General features: G+C 40.0%; 1 protein-coding gene across 2 annotated transcripts in view; it reads right to left on the reverse strand.

Moving 5' to 3' along the window:
- The window catches only part of plekhh3 (pleckstrin homology, MyTH4 and FERM domain containing H3), a 36,679-nt gene that overhangs the window by 3,178 nt on the left and 17,629 nt on the right, over positions 1–15,872 (reverse strand). For both annotated transcript variants that reach the window (XM_082175384.1, XM_082175383.1), the window contains 10 exons: positions 14,738–14,826; positions 13,122–13,304; positions 9,852–10,009; positions 8,147–8,270; positions 6,246–6,552; positions 5,127–5,334; positions 4,659–4,795; positions 3,347–3,467; positions 2,418–2,849; positions 1,087–1,278 (listed from right to left, as the gene is read on the reverse strand). In XM_082175384.1, the coding sequence (XP_082031510.1) occupies positions 1,087–1,278; positions 2,418–2,849; positions 3,347–3,467; positions 4,659–4,795; positions 5,127–5,334; positions 6,246–6,552; positions 8,147–8,270; positions 9,852–10,009; positions 13,122–13,304; positions 14,738–14,826 (1,951 nt within the window). The remainder of the gene's footprint in view (positions 1–1,086; positions 1,279–2,417; positions 2,850–3,346; positions 3,468–4,658; positions 4,796–5,126; positions 5,335–6,245; positions 6,553–8,146; positions 8,271–9,851; positions 10,010–13,121; positions 13,305–14,737; positions 14,827–15,872) is intronic.

A 15,872-nucleotide genomic window follows, 5' to 3' on the forward strand; every position in this document is an offset into this window, starting at 1 on the left:
TGCTCAAGAAACACTTCTGAGTATTGTCAGTGTTGAAATCAGTTGTGCTGCTTAATATTTTTGTGAAAACCACAATGCATCATTGATGAATAAAAGTATTCATTTCTAATTAAATTCGGCATTGTATTTAGTGTGAAACATTGCGGTAGAATGTTTTAGCTATTTTTTTTAGCAAGAGGCAACCAATCATAAACTAAATGCTTTACTCATTTAACATAATTATATAAATATTAAGTTTACATTTTTTTATTTAAATATAATTGCTACATTAAATAATAAAAAAAATACATTTATATATATATATATATATATATAAAATAAAATAAAAAGTTTATAAGGGGCAAGGTTTTTGGCTATAAAATTAATTTAAATGAACTGACAGATGTCCTCACTTTTAATTGGTCACATTTAACTTTTATAATTTGTCACATTGATTTCTATAAGAGTTTTTCGGGTTCAGAACAACTCTGGGCGACGGTTGATGACTGTCAATGACTAGATGTTATTAATAGTGTATGTGTGAGCTAGCAGAGACATTCATGCATCACTCAGGAGTTTCTTCAGGTTAAACCGTATAGGACAGAGGGCACAGGATGGGTGTGAGCCTGCAGCTGATTTCAGGAGAAGATAAACTGGTTGTCTCAGTGTTTCCACATGTGTGCGCACTGAAAGTCACAGCTGGTCTGACCTGTATTGTGCGAGTACTGGGAAGTATACATGATAAAAACCCTTTGACATCAACGTCAGTGTATTTTAGGTCACGAATCATGTGAACACTGCCTCGGCTAGGGGTATATGCCTTCCCTATAATATCTTGTATTTTTGGCCTAACAGTATCATGCATGGTGATAACATGAAGGCCAAGCTGCATCTGCACATTATTGCTAGAGTAAACCTATGGCAGGAAGATCTGGCTTGTATGGCTCATAATTCCTGACTCACAGATATGTTGTGTTTTAATTGCTTAACAGACTAATATCGTAACTCCAGCCACTTCAAAAAAATGATTTTCAACAAGTTGCATGGTTCGAAGAATATTTCATGTCCATAGCACAAACATTGCGATACCAGGTAGAGCCCGCTTACCTTTGTGGTCTCAAAGAGCAAGTCTCGATCTCCTGCAGTGATCCTGAATGTGTTGCTATCAGAGACGCCATAGGAGCAGATCTGACCTATTGGTAGAGACTCCAACGCTTCAGCTTCACCCTGACGATACAGAGACACGCAGGAAGCCGCCACACCCAGCCACAACTTCTGAGAGAAGCTTCCTGTCGAGCTCTACAAGAAACACAAGAATGTTAGGCACAGCTGTGATTCTCTGGAAAAATTACCCAGTGGTACACTACCAGTCAAAATGGTAAATGGTAAATGGACTGCATTTATATAGCGCTTTCACAGACCCAATGGCCACCAAAGCGCTTTACAATATTGCCTCACATTCACCCATTCACTCACTCATTCATACACCGACGGCGGTGTCAGCCATGCAAGGCGATCCAGCTCGTCGGGAGCAGCTGGGGTTAGGTGTCTTGCTCAAGGACACCTCGACACTTGGTCAGGTGGAACCGGGGATTGAACCACCAACCTTCCGGTTTGTAGACAATCTACATGAACCACTGAGCCACTGCCGAATGTCACATGATCCTTCAGAAATCATTCTATCATGCTGATTTGGTTCTCAAGAAACATTTCTGATTATTATCAGTGTTGAAAACAGATGTGCTGCTAAATATTTTTGTGGAATTTGACAATATTAACTGTTTTTATTGTATTTTTAATGCAGACCAGGTGAGCATAAGAGACTTCTTTTACAAAACATAAAATAATCCTAACTCTTTCCCCGCCATTGACGGAAATTTTTGACGTGTTTTCACAGTAATACGGTAGGGGGTGCTATTACACATCTTCTGAAAGAGTATTGAATCTCCTGAATGATCAAAACAGGCGAAGAAGAAGCAGAAACAAGCAATATCATATGTAAGCATATGCATATGTAAAATAACGCATATAAATCAAAACGTGTTGATGGACTCGATCTACTCCATACATGTTTTGATCATCTTTCTGAATCCAATCCAGTCTTTGACAAAAACGTTATTTTCTCAGCTTTTTGCTTAAAATGTTGCTTTTTTTATGTAACTTAATTCCCACATTCAAGTGTAGATAGAAAAAGAACGTATTAAACTAGAATACATTTTTTGTTTGTTGTTGTTGTTTAAAGAAGAGGGTCTGTTCTTTCTTTTGATATATTGCATTTTCAGATATTCATACAAATAAATATTCTGGGGCCATGCAAATTTTGTGAAATGATCAGAAATGCTGACGGTGGCTGAGAACTTTTTTGTTTGTTGTTGAAACAATGGTGGGGAAAGAGTTAATGATTCCAAACTTTTCACCAATATCAATCATCCACTCACGATGTAGAAGTCCACTTCATAGAGCGTGCAGCCAAACCCGGACCACTGCCGGGCGATGGTGAGATAGGCGGCCATGCTGTCTCTGCGACTGTATCCCACCAGGGCTTTCCAGTGCTCTAAAATGGTTGACATCACCACAGCTCCCTCCTCTCTCAGCCTGGCTCGCAGTCTTTGGTCCTGTTCCTGACGCCGCTTGTGCCCCCACAATGTCCCAGCCAGCAGACCCCCGGGGAAGGAAGGGCAGCCAGGGGGATCGACGGGGGCCAGCAGGGCCCGGGCCTCCACCACTTCAACCGGAAAGAGCTGCTCCAACGGCGGGTACGGAGAGAGGGCGCTGAAATCTCCCAGCAGACACTGCAGTCTCAGTGCCGCCAGAGAAAGAAGGTCACCCTCACAGGCTGGCAGCTGCCCACGCACTACCATCTCATGACACTGATACAGAAAGAGAGAGGGAGGGAGGGAGGAAGTCAAGCATGGGAAAGTTTACTGAGTTCACTAGTGTGTTGTGTTGCATGTTTGCTTTTCATCCGACTGATAAAGACGAAATGCATACATCTGTCCACACAACTGTGAAACTAGTCCACATTAAACACAAACAGAGAGGAAGAACTGGGAAATCCCTCTTTCTCTCTATGCCCCTAAGCTGCTCTCTGCTGTTTCATGGACATATAAAATGTCTTAAATGGATGTTAGCAGACAGATCCAAACTAGGTTGGCAGCAGTCGTGTTACACTAACCCTGTTTATATTATTCAGCAGGAATTAATGGCTTGTAATATAAATGTTATATATTCGGTATAAAACACATTCCACAGAAGGCCATTTCTCTTTCAGTCTTCTATCAGACTATTTCGGCCTATAGTTTTACTTAATAATCTACATTTAACTTTCTCATTTTTGCTCTTCCCTGCTTGTTTCGTGTTGTTTTACCTGCTCATAGAAGAAGAGGTACTCAATGCTGTCGGTACTGATGTTATCGGTGTCCAACAGACAATAGAGTTTGAAGCAGAGTCGGCACTGGCAGTCAGAGTCTGGATCTTTAGCTGACAAACTGGAAGACAGAGAGACAGAGATTTGTTAATGGAACATGCATATTAATCAGATATACATGTGAAGCATAAAGTAAATACACTTTGCACTATAGGTACAACTTTGTACGCTACAAAAAATGCACACCACACTATAGGGGTCCAACGTGCATCACAAAGAATGGCTTAATTTAACAATACTAAGAAAAATGACCGAACAGTTGATGGAACCCACTGACTTCTATAGTATTTTTTTCCATACTATGTAAGTCAGTGTCTGTTTGGTTACAGACATTCTTCGAAATATGGAGTGAGTAAATGAGTACATTTTTGGGTGAACTATCCCTTTAAACCCTTCTCACGCACCCTAAAACTGTTTCAACTGTTTACATAAGTCTACAAGTCTTAGGAGACTTGTAAGGCAGGGCATGACGATAACAAATGAAATCCGCAAATGCTCCCTAAACACACGACTAAAATCACCCAAACAGAGCGAAGTCATCATTCTGAATCACATGACACCCTGACTCACTCAGCTTTTTCTGCTGCATGTGCAGTTTTGCACGCGCGGGTTTGTGTTTGTGTCTGCACACATGTATGAGTGTGAGAGAAAGACTAGGCGTGTGTCCATGAACCCACTTCTGGGAAGAGTTGGCACGGAGACGTGCAAAAACACACAGACAAATACAAACACACTTCCCAGAATAAAGCGGATGCCTTGAATTCTGGCTGGCTGGGCTTATCTCTCCTTCAGTTTGCTTTCCACATCAGTTAACACGATGACATCAGTCTCACCTTGAGATCCCTACTGGCTTACTGAATACTAATAAAGACCTGCTTGTCCATTCTCACAGTGTGTGTGTGTGTGTGTGTATCAGGTGGGTTGGTTAAAGTGTGATAAAGTGTTGGGAAAGTGAATAAATCAAAGATAAAGAAAAACAGACCTGCACTGTACTGTACTGTGGCGCAATCGTGGATGGTAATATCATGGTACCTTGATGTATATTATGGTACTGAATGATTAACATATTCATGTAACATGGTCTTTACACAGTACTTAAAAAATACCATAGTACTACCATGGTACATGTTTAAAAAACATGTACAATGTCCAACAAATTATGGTATTGACGTGGTACTTTAGGTTTGGTACATTCAGCTATTTGTTGTATTACACATAATACAACTGATTGAAGAAATTTAGACTGAGTTACTTTTCAAATCTTGTGATGACATCAGCAATTATGGTGCTGCCTCCGATAGCTTTCTCCCAGCATGTGTTCTGCTCAAAAAGAGCAAATGTGTTTCGGCTGTCCTGCAGTCCGAGGCGTTCCGCCATCTTCCTCACAACCTGGACAAAGGAAATGAGAGTTATTTTAGTTTACATTAGAACATTTTTGACCAAAAACTATTTAAGACCATAAAAATCAATTGAAGAAAAATTCTTGAATATTTTCTTAAATGAATATATGCAACAAAAAATGCATTTACTTCTATTAATGAATAAATCAATACATTTTTGTGGAAGCATAAAAAAAAATCTAATAAAAAAAAAACAACGAATAAATGAATGTCTCATTCTTATGTTTGTATGCTAATGATTATTTTTTTGTGTGCCAATAGTGACATGAACGGCACAAGGTTCCCAAGCCCAGCTGTAGAGGAAACGATTGATGCAATACCTCATTAGCTGTAGTGTGCGAGGTGATCGGTATCTGGCAGCAGCCCGGTCCAGGGTAGTGCACAGTACACAGTATCTCCTGCCTTCCCATCAGCCCCTGGATCTCCTCCCAAGAGGGCACACACTCACGGCCGCGCGTCTTCTCTAGAGCCTGGGCTATGAAGGACGCGTAGCTCTCCACCTCCGAGTCCGCACTCAAACTTTGAACCCTGATACATGGGGGAAGATAATAAAAGAAAGAGATTTTAAACTTTATAGGGACCATTTACAGAATTTCACATACAAACCACAAAATTTCCCTCCCAAAAAAATCAGGGGGAAGTTGTGTGGCCTCTCTGTTTAGTTTGTCTATTTGCGATATGAAGTGTCAGCCACTTGGTAATCACATGCATGGCGTAGGCCCTAATTGTGTTAAGTAAACACATGCGGGAAGCGTCCGGAGGCCTCAGGAGAACAGAGACTCCTCCGTCTCCATTACACCAGCCGCCTCTGTAATCAAAGCCCTGTGGTCAACGCACCATTTCCTCAAGGCACACTCGTTTATTTAGCCATTCTCTTATTTTCTGCCCTTCTCCCCTGTCTATCCTCTGGCCTGGCAGTACTTTAAGAGTCAATTAGCCATGGGATGCAGAAAGCATTGTGCCGTTTCCCAACCCCTCGAGGAGAGGAAAAGAATGAGTGAACAGGATGTGAACTTTCAAATCCAGTCAACCTCAGGCAGCCCATATTTCCTACACACTCAACCGCAGTTGTGCGTCCTTATACTCAAGGCCTTCAAGGGAATGTTTATATGTGTATGTTGAGATCCAGCTGCATTGACAAAAAAAATTGCCGTAGAAGCCATTTTCATTCAGAAATTGCCAGAAAATGTCACAATTACAAAGAAACGGCAAGAAACACATTGAATTAAAAGTGAAATTTTAAAGTAGAAAAACTGAAATTGTATTTGTTTTTGTATTGACTTGAATGATCTTTTATGTATTCACAACTTCAAAAAGTAATTTTGGCATTATGGTGGGTAAGTGAGCATACACATCCAGAGGAGTGTATATATTCATGATGTAACTCTTCAGAATAGCCCTGCTGTCTGAGAGATCTGTGTTATTCGTGTGTAACTGACCTCTTCAGGTGAAAGCGCAGGTATTTGAGAATGCTGCAGCTGGGCAGGAAGGTGCAGCTCATGCAGGTGAGCAGCTGCCAGTATCTGAGCTGCGGGTTTGGCTGCGTCTGCACACATGATTTGGTGACGCTGGTCTGTTTAATGAGCTGGCAGTAGAGTTCATCTCGGAGTGGTCGGAGGTCTAGGCAGGTCTGGAGGATTCCCTGTATGAGAGGAATGGGCTCGCGGGCCGACTCTAACTGCTGGAGGCAGTTAAACAGCCTCACCGCCTCCTCGCGGACGGATGTGTAGCCTTTACCAGCCATATCTAAGAAAAAGAGAGACAGAAGGTGAGTTAACTGGCACAATGGAAAGAAATCGAGTAGGACAATGTAAACCAGCTTTTTAAAAGAAGCTTTAAGGACTCCCTACGTCAAAATAAATGTTTTTCAACTTTCAAAAATTTCTATAGATTTAAAATCAGAAGTGATTTAATTTATTTAAAAAAGTTCTAAATAAAAAAATTATGGAAGAGAATGTAGAAAATTATACTACTTCCTCAAAACTGTCCTGGAATGTCAAACCTTAGTCTCTGTAAACAAGTGGTTGCAGGTCACAGTCAGATTATTTTTTTACCCAATCAGAACGCCTTGATTTCTGCCAGCCAATCATTTTGCACATTCAGAGCGGCAGTCTATATATGTTAAGCCAGACGCTGAAAGCGTGATAGATAAACTTCATGAGTTTGAAGGATACAAAATGTGTCAAGAATAGCTCACACAGCCAAACGTCCTTAAACTTGGCATGAAACTGACATTGTGATTGTCTTCTCTATTGTAACATACACTGATGAGCCAAAATATGTCTAGTCACAGGTGAAGCTAATATCGTTGATCATCTCCTAACAGGGCCACAGATTAAGGTCTGGGTAGATTAGATGATAAGCCGACAATCAGTTCTCAGAGTATTTCTGAAATGGCAAGGCTTGTAGGTTGCTCCTGGTCAGTAGTGGTGAGAATTTACAGTGTTCTGAAGAGGGACAAACCACAGAATTTGGAGCAGTGGAAGAAGGTCATCTGCTCCGATGAGTCCTGCTTTCTTTTACATCAGGATGGACAGCCATGTACATATGTTTACCTGGGGAAGTGATGCACCAGGATGCATTGTGGGATGACGACTAGCCAGTGGAGGGAGTGCGATGCTCTAGGAAACGTCCTGCTGGGAACCCTGGGTCTGGCCATTCATGTGGACGTCAATTTGACAGATACCTACATAAACATTGTTGTAGACCAGGACAGGTACACCCCTTCATGACAATGTTGTTCCCTGGTGGAAGTGGCAAATGCACCTGCCATATGGCACTCATTGTTTAGGAATGGTTTGAGGAAAATGATGAAGAGTTCAAGGTGTTGCCCCGGCCTCCAAATTTCCCAGATCTCAATCCAGTTGAGCATTTGTGGGATGTGCTGGACCGACAAGTTTGATCCACAGAGGCTCCACCTGGCAACCTACAGGATTTGAAGGATCTGACTGCTGCTAATGTCTTGGTGCCAGATACAACAGGACATCTTCAGGGTCTTGTAGAGTTTATGGCTCGGCACTGTTTTGGCAGCACGAAGAGGACCAACAACATATTAGCCAGGTGGTCATTAATGTTTTGGCTCATCAGTGTATAGCTGAGGGAAATGGCTTCTCTAAGAAGAAAAAATGCAGGGCTGGACTTGAGTTCTTCCATCAGGAAACTATTTGATCAGTAGATCTTTGTTGTTTGCTAATCGCTGCAATCTTTGACAGGTTGCTGGAGATTCCCTTGCGAGGGGAAGGGGACGTTTATGTTTTTCCATAAAAAACATTTTAATTTATGATCAATTGAAAGAAATAGGAAGACAGAGTTAAATAAAGAGAGCCAACGTCTGACTCACGTGTGTGGTGGAGACTGCCGTAGGGAAAAGGCAGCAGTGGGGCGTAGAGGGGGCTCTGCGTGTACCTCAGGATGGGATTATGCTGATAGATGTGCTCCACAACCTCTGGATTGAATTTATTCTCCTATACAAAAACATTGCACATTAACACACATACAGTAATGCAAGGACAATTAAACACCTTGAAATAAATAAACTCAAGACAGATATATCTTCTGTGTACCATTATGTCCCAATAAACAGATCATGAAATGATGAAATGATGTTTCAAATGTAAATGCTGTGTTTGGGGAAACGGATGAGAGAAATGAAGGAAAGGGAAATAAATTTCAGCTTACAGACCCTGGCCAAGGTCTGCTCTGTGTATGTGTGTATAATGAAAGCTGCTGTGTACATTCCTAGGGTGAATAAGGCCTGTTTATGTTGGTTGTGGGATGTTTGCTTATAACAGACCTGATAAACCAACCCAAGAGCAGTTAAACATGACAAGATATCCTGCCATTACCACTATGTACTTTGTGTTTGAGTTTGTGAGAGGTCAAATGAATAGTATACGTAAATAGTATCATAAAATAATAGTATAAAAAGTTTAGTAAACTTAAGTTTATAGTATGTATCCATGTCAGGAACTATATCTTCATCAAAACAAAATGTTCTAATACATGGTAACCATAAAAAAAAAAAGAAGAAAAAAAAGAGCCAAGAATATAGTGTCTTTTAATCATAACTATAATGAGAATATAGCACAGCCTCCCGTGTCTTGTTGTTTCAATATTTCATATCCATTCATAACTTATCTTTAAGAGTAATATAGCAATCAGCAAGATCATTTTTGGGGTCTGGCCACTTAACATTTCAACCATTGCGGTTTTCACGCCTGTCTGTCTGCCTGCCTGTCTGTTTAAGTGCGACCTCAATGGGATTCCAGGGAGTTCTGTGGGCTAGCAACTAACATCCTATTAATACAGATCTCTCCGAGAGTGCCGGCATTACATCATAACAACAGGGTTATTCTGAAGAGCTACTCTCTGCCTTCAAAACTATTTCCAGGGACACGAGATACCAAGCAGCACATCTATAAGTGTAAAATCACTAGCCAACAAACTAATAATAATATACTGGGACTGAGATGACAGTGGGTGGGGTTTAGACCGTTTACACACCGTGTCTGTGTATGTGTGCCATCCTGACAATGGACTGTTTAGGAGCTAAGCTGCCATTTTATGCGTGTACATACAGGTGAAACTCGAAAAAAATGTATATCGTGCAAAAGTTCATTTATTTCAGTAATTCAACTTAAAAGGTGAAACTAACATATTATATAGAGTCATTACATGCAAAGTGAGATATTTAAAGCCTTTATTTGTTATAATTTTGATGATTATGACTTACAGCTATGAAAACCTTTTCACAATATTCAAATTTTGAATTTGGGGTTTTCATAAGCTGTAAAGTGTAAACCATAATCATCAAAATTATAACAGATAAAGGCTTGAAATATCTCACTTTGCATGTAATGAGTCTATATATTAGTTTCACCTTTTAAGTTGAATTACTGAAATAAATGAACTTTTGCACGATATTCTAATTATTTGAGTTTCACCTGTATACATTCAGTTTATTTATATATATATATATATACACACCAAGTTGACATTTATAATCCCTCCATTTATAATCGCTTCATGTAGATGTGTTCTCTCACCTCAATGTCTTGTATGAGGAGCTGTGTTGGCGTCTCCACCGGTGCTTTGCTGTCGATGACTTTCTGCACGGCACACGCCCAGTGCACCGCCTCATTGTAGTGCTTTGTGAATAGTCTGTAGCAATGCTTACGGCCATACACTGTCAGACTCCAGTAACCTGTCACACACATTTCAAAAAATTTCAAAAAGAAAATTCACCAAAGCTGTGCAGTACAAAAATAGCATCTCCTAACAAATAACGAGAGAACGCACATAAATAAAAGTCAAAAAATGCAATAAAACGTATATGTGCTTATACTATTTCGGATTAAAGACAAATGTACTAGAGCTCCAGTATTCTGACAACCTCATATTTCACGTGCCTGGCCTGCAGTAAATGTGTTCAGATGTTCCCAAAGCCGGATCTGGATCTTTTATGAGGATCTTACTAATATATAATTTCTCCCTTGTTGTTAACTTTGGCAGTCAAAAGAATGAAACTTTGGTTCAAAACTGACACTTATAAAGACACACCAATTCTTTACAATCTCCATAAAGCCCACCAATCTCTCTAGGCTAGGCAAGATTTCGCTCTACAAAATATCTAGCCAATTAAATATTTTAGAACAGAACAATGTATATATTCACAGTAGAAATTTTCCTGTTATTCATTTTGGGTAAATTCCTTGATATTTCAAGGTTTTTCAGGACCACTGTGTCTATAAGATTTGCAGGCCAAAATATTCGGAGTCCACTGTAAACAACTCCTATTTCTTGGCCACGAAATTGTACCTCGTTAACTTTTTCATTAAAAGATCTGTTTTACTCTGTGGACGAGCCATTAGACATGATATTATATGACGAATTGTTTGTTAAAAGAAGAAACTGTTTCCATCGTGTCCGCTGTGCTGGATAATGAATGACTCCTGACCAACTGCTGCCCTTGGCTTGTACACACAATTTCAGATATACACACACACTTTTATCTAGGAAAGTCCCTAAAGTTAATCTGGGAAAAGTTTAGAGTTTTGTGAACTGTGCTGGTTGAAAGTTTGCGTGTGTGTTTCAGAAATCCAGCTCAACATGTGCCATGTTAATATGCACACACAAACACACACACACACACACATATATACTGTACAGTATGACTAAGTCTTTGAGTCTGTCTGGTTATTGCCTACCAACTCCCCAGACAACAATGCATGCCATTTGTCTGCCATCATTTTGCTTTTGCTCTCAAACAATCCTGCATTTCATTTCTACGATCAAAGTCTTCCCACAAGAAAGATTTCACGTCAATGTCGAAAAGAGATCAGCAGTCTTACGGCTGCTCTGTGCCTGTGATCTGACCAAAAGATCTTCTCTGCATGTTTCACACATGTCAAAAATGCATGTCATCGTGAGGGCAAATCCTAAAATAGTGAGTGAAATACTGTTTATCTTCCACTGGACTTTAAAAGGCAAGTTCACACCATTTACTAACATAACGTGATACAAAAAAGTGACAAGCGATTTTGCAAATATATTTTTGCAATGTCAAACATGGATGAGGAGAGATGGAAAAATGTTGAATATTGTACAGTAAATCACAAGGACAACCTTAAAGGGATTAAACGGAGAGATTACCCAAAAACTACAATTCTGTCATTATTTTAGGCTTTGTTTACATATGAACATATGCTTTAATTCACATATGAACATGCATACATAGAGCACATCACATATGATAACCATGGAAACTCGTATGTGCGTCACATGCTTGAACAAACCTCATTGGTTCTCACACAACCAATGGGCTTCCATGTTTACCATACCATGCTCTATGTGCATGTCATGATTGTTTAGATGTAAATAAAACGTAAATGTCATCATATAAAGCGAATATATCTCTTCACAAGACTGAAAGGGAATGACACCACTGAATTCATATAGATTAGTTTTACTATGCCTTTATGACCTTTTGGATCTTCTATGATTCTGTTACCTTGACTTTGAATGGAGGGACAGAAATCTTTCAGGTTTCACTTAAAATATTTTCATTTGTGTTTTGAAGATGAACAAAGGTCTTTTGGGTTTCGAACAACATGATAAATGTTGTTCCAAATGATGACAGAATTTCAGAAGATGTGAATACAGGGAATGTATTTTTAGTTATACACTCCTTCAGTGCAAACAGAAAAAAACTGCTCTGATTGGTTGTTTTTAAACTTCTTTTAAAGACATACTCAAAGGTAAAAACTATGCATAAATGAAGAAAAAAAAATCTGGTATATAAACCAGAAAATGCAAAATAGTTCACCAAAAAATATTTTTCCATATGTTCTCAGAAAGGAAATATGCAAAAAGTACCATTTATCACTTATCACTAGTATAGGGCAAAACACTTAAAAAGACAATATTGTACCTTATCTATTCATCCAAAGACTCACCCTCAAGCCATCCTAAGTGTATATGACTTTCTTCTTCCAGCCAAACACAATCGAAGTTATATTAAAAAAATATCCTGGTACATCAGATTTTGAAGACCAAAAAAGCACAACCATCCATCATAAAAGTAATCTCCGGCTCCAGTGTGTTAATAAAGGCCTTCTGAAGCAAAAATATCCATATTTATAACTTTATAAACTATAATCACTGACTTCTGGTAATGGCCGTATGCGACTCTAGTTCCGGCTGAAGAGTAACCCCTGACGCGATGTATGACGTAGGATGTAGGAGTAGCGTAAGCTCAGGTGAGAGTAGACGTGGGTTGTGCAACAAATTCAAGCTCGTCTTTTGTTATATCAAAATCTTATGCCATTTCTCTTTAAAAATTCATGTTTTAGACTTCTAATTCGTTATCTGTGTTTTGTTTTGTTCTGCTCTATCCTCCATGCTTCCACATTCATCAACGTTTTTATGATGGATGGATGGATGTGCTTTTTTGGGCTTCAAAATCTAAGGTAACATTCACTCTCATTATAAAGCTTGGAAGAGCCAGGATATTTTTTAATATTACTCCGATTGTGTTTGGCTGAAAGAAGAAAGTCATATACACCTAGGATGGCTTGAGGGTGAGTAAATTAAGGGATAATTTTCATTTTTGGGTGAACCCTTTAAAAGTGCCTTTTAGTACCTTAGAGAAGTAATTTGTACCCTTAAGGTACGACTATGAATAATTTAGGGAAAGGCACACAGTTGTCCCTTCAAGGGCACTGCTCCAGTGACAAGTTATTGTGCCACTCATTTTTAGAGAGTGTACACAATGAAAGGGAATGGTGACTGTCCCAGTTTATTTGCAGGTGCGTTACCTGTCTGTTTGTAGGTGTGTTTATCGGGCCACAGCACTGAACAGAGGGACGTGAGTACAAGCGTGCCGAGTCTGCGAGCATCTCTGTCCGAGCCGCTGTAGTAATCGAGAGAGTCGGTTGTTAACACGAACCAGAACCTCCTCTGCCGGAGCCAGCCTCCCTGCACCTCTCGCAGGAGCCAGCCTGAAAAAGAAAGAGAAAAATACCCATATTATAAATGATAAATATTGCAACAGATCAATCTGAGAATATGAAAGCTCCATTTCAAAACCTGACAGAAATAAATTGTTTAATTTGAAATATCATTTTTTGAGATCCAGAGCATCACAGAGCTCATGCAGAGTCAGACTGAGTGCTCATGGAAAAAGGCGTGACAGCACAAACCAGCCCGTCCACATCCAGTCGAGAGCAGCGTACCAAACCATCGCTCACCCATCTTAATAGAGGGTTGTGTTAAGGTCACACTGGGGATAAAATCTCCCTCCAGACCTTCAAACCAAGTTTGTCAGCTATGCACAAATGTGTATCAGAGCCAATAATCAAGACACATTTCATGGGAAAACTTTTTTTTTGGAGAAACCCTCATGACACCCGGACCATGTTACCTTTTTCCGCTGCTGCTTGCAGATGTACTGCACCTGCTACCTTTCCCGTTGAATGTGTGTGTGTGTGTGTGTGTGTGTGTGTGTGTGTGTGTGTGTGTGTGTGTGTGTGTGTGTGTGTGTGTGTCAGACAGACAGACTGGGGGAAGACTGTCTTATTTAGCAGCTCCATGGGCCAGCATGAGACAGGCTGGCGGAGTATTTGGACCCCTCTACACTAATATTACTCTGCCCTGCTTATTATTACTCATTACATGTGATTGAGTATTATTACCACTCCAGTGCAGCAAATACTGCACAGTGCTCACATTTACACACCCTGAGATCACAGACAACTCTGAATAACACACACACACACACTTAAACCTGTGGACAGCAACTTAGGTGTTGGTTAACAATGTCTAACTGTCTCAATTGGTGTGCAGTGTGTCTGCCAATCTGTGTGTCACTGATAATACTGCAAGTTATAACTGATGCATGTGTGTGTGGACTTACCTATAGATTGGGGACAAAACTGTACACAAAAGTGAGCTAAAGATGACTAAAACATCATTTGGGTAGTACTCTTACTCATTTGAAAAAATGTTTTGTTTTTTTATGTGAATATCTTGTGTGTGTGTGTGTGTGTGTGTGTGTGTGTGTGTGTGTGTGTGTGTGTGTGTGTGTGTGTGTGTGTGTGTGTGTGTGTGGACATTTGTTTAGCCTGCTACACTCTGGTTTATAGGAAGATAGTTGTGAGACAGATTTGAGATTAACTGACTGCAGATAAAGTTACCAGAATGTCATAAAGTTAAAACCAATTCAACCTTAGAAATTGCAATCTTCACGCTATCTTCAAATCTTCGAAATTGCAGTCTTCACGCTTCAGATCAATCTGATTCTATAATTGTTGTTAATAATGAATATTGTTAATACCCACAAATGCACCAATGCATGCAAAAAATACATTTGGTCTTTTAGCCATAATGACAACTATGGTGCAAGAGAATTATTAATTAGCAGAATTTCTCTCACCCTTTACGAGCACCTCTGGGTCTTCGTCCATCGTCATCTTACCCTTCTGCATGATGAGACTTCTCTTCTCCTCAGGAACTCCTGACAGACTGAACAACATGGAACACAACATAGACGTCAGCAATGTGCCTACTGTAACCCAGTAAGTACTGTACGACCCCCTCCCCTGGCCCCCAAAACACACACACACACACATACACACATATATATATATATATATATGTATGCACACTATCCCTTGAGGGAAGTTGGGGTCAACATCATAATTCTGCTGCTAAAACAGACCCCAACATAGCATGAAACCACTTCGCATATGCAGACATTTCACATCTCACACACAAACACAACACTCACACACGCACATCCCTCCACCCTCCACCACCATGGCCAGGCAAGCAGAGCTTTATCGGTCTGGCAGCCAGGGAAAAGACTGAAAATAAACGTGACTAAGAGACGCCAAGGACACTCGCACGCTAAGAGAAAACTAGGAAGAGACGAGGAGAACAAGAGAGGTCTAGGGGCAAGAAAATAGTTGTCATTAAAACTCACAGGGCTTAGGACAAAGAAAATTATTGGTGGTGGTTCCAATAAATATGCTTTACTATAAAGGACCTTAGTGGGACATTCCTCATCATTGGGCCATGGACAGTGTTTTCGGATAATTTTTTTTGGATGTGGTACCATGTTTAATGAATAATCTTTCAGTATCATGGTATGGTTTAAAGTACCATGGTACTGCCATTTAAAATGTTTTGTGGTGTAGTGGTTAAAGGATAGAAATCCCTATGGATAAAAATCAAGGCCACAAGCGTCTACTGTACTTTTGGACTAAAAGACTCTTGTTAAGTGCAGAATAACAATTTGTAATGAGCAGGTAAAAGATTAGTCAGAGGACGTCAGTAGCTAACAACTGAAAGATTATTTGAGGAATGCTGGGAGCACAAGCACCTTGAAGCAGACAGTGACGGATAGATAATCACTCTGATAACACTGGCACTCAAACAGACTAAAACACACACACACACACACACACACACACACACACACACTGGGCTGTATTTGAGGAATTAAACGTGGCAGTGAGTCAGTTAATCAAACGAGACATTCCTGAACCTCCTGTTATCTGGAGAGAGAG

The sequence above is a fragment of the Leuciscus leuciscus genome (assembly GCF_965113295.1).
Source record: "Leuciscus leuciscus genome assembly, chromosome: 1".
NCBI classification, from domain to species: Eukaryota; Metazoa; Chordata; class Actinopteri; order Cypriniformes; family Leuciscidae; genus Leuciscus; species Leuciscus leuciscus.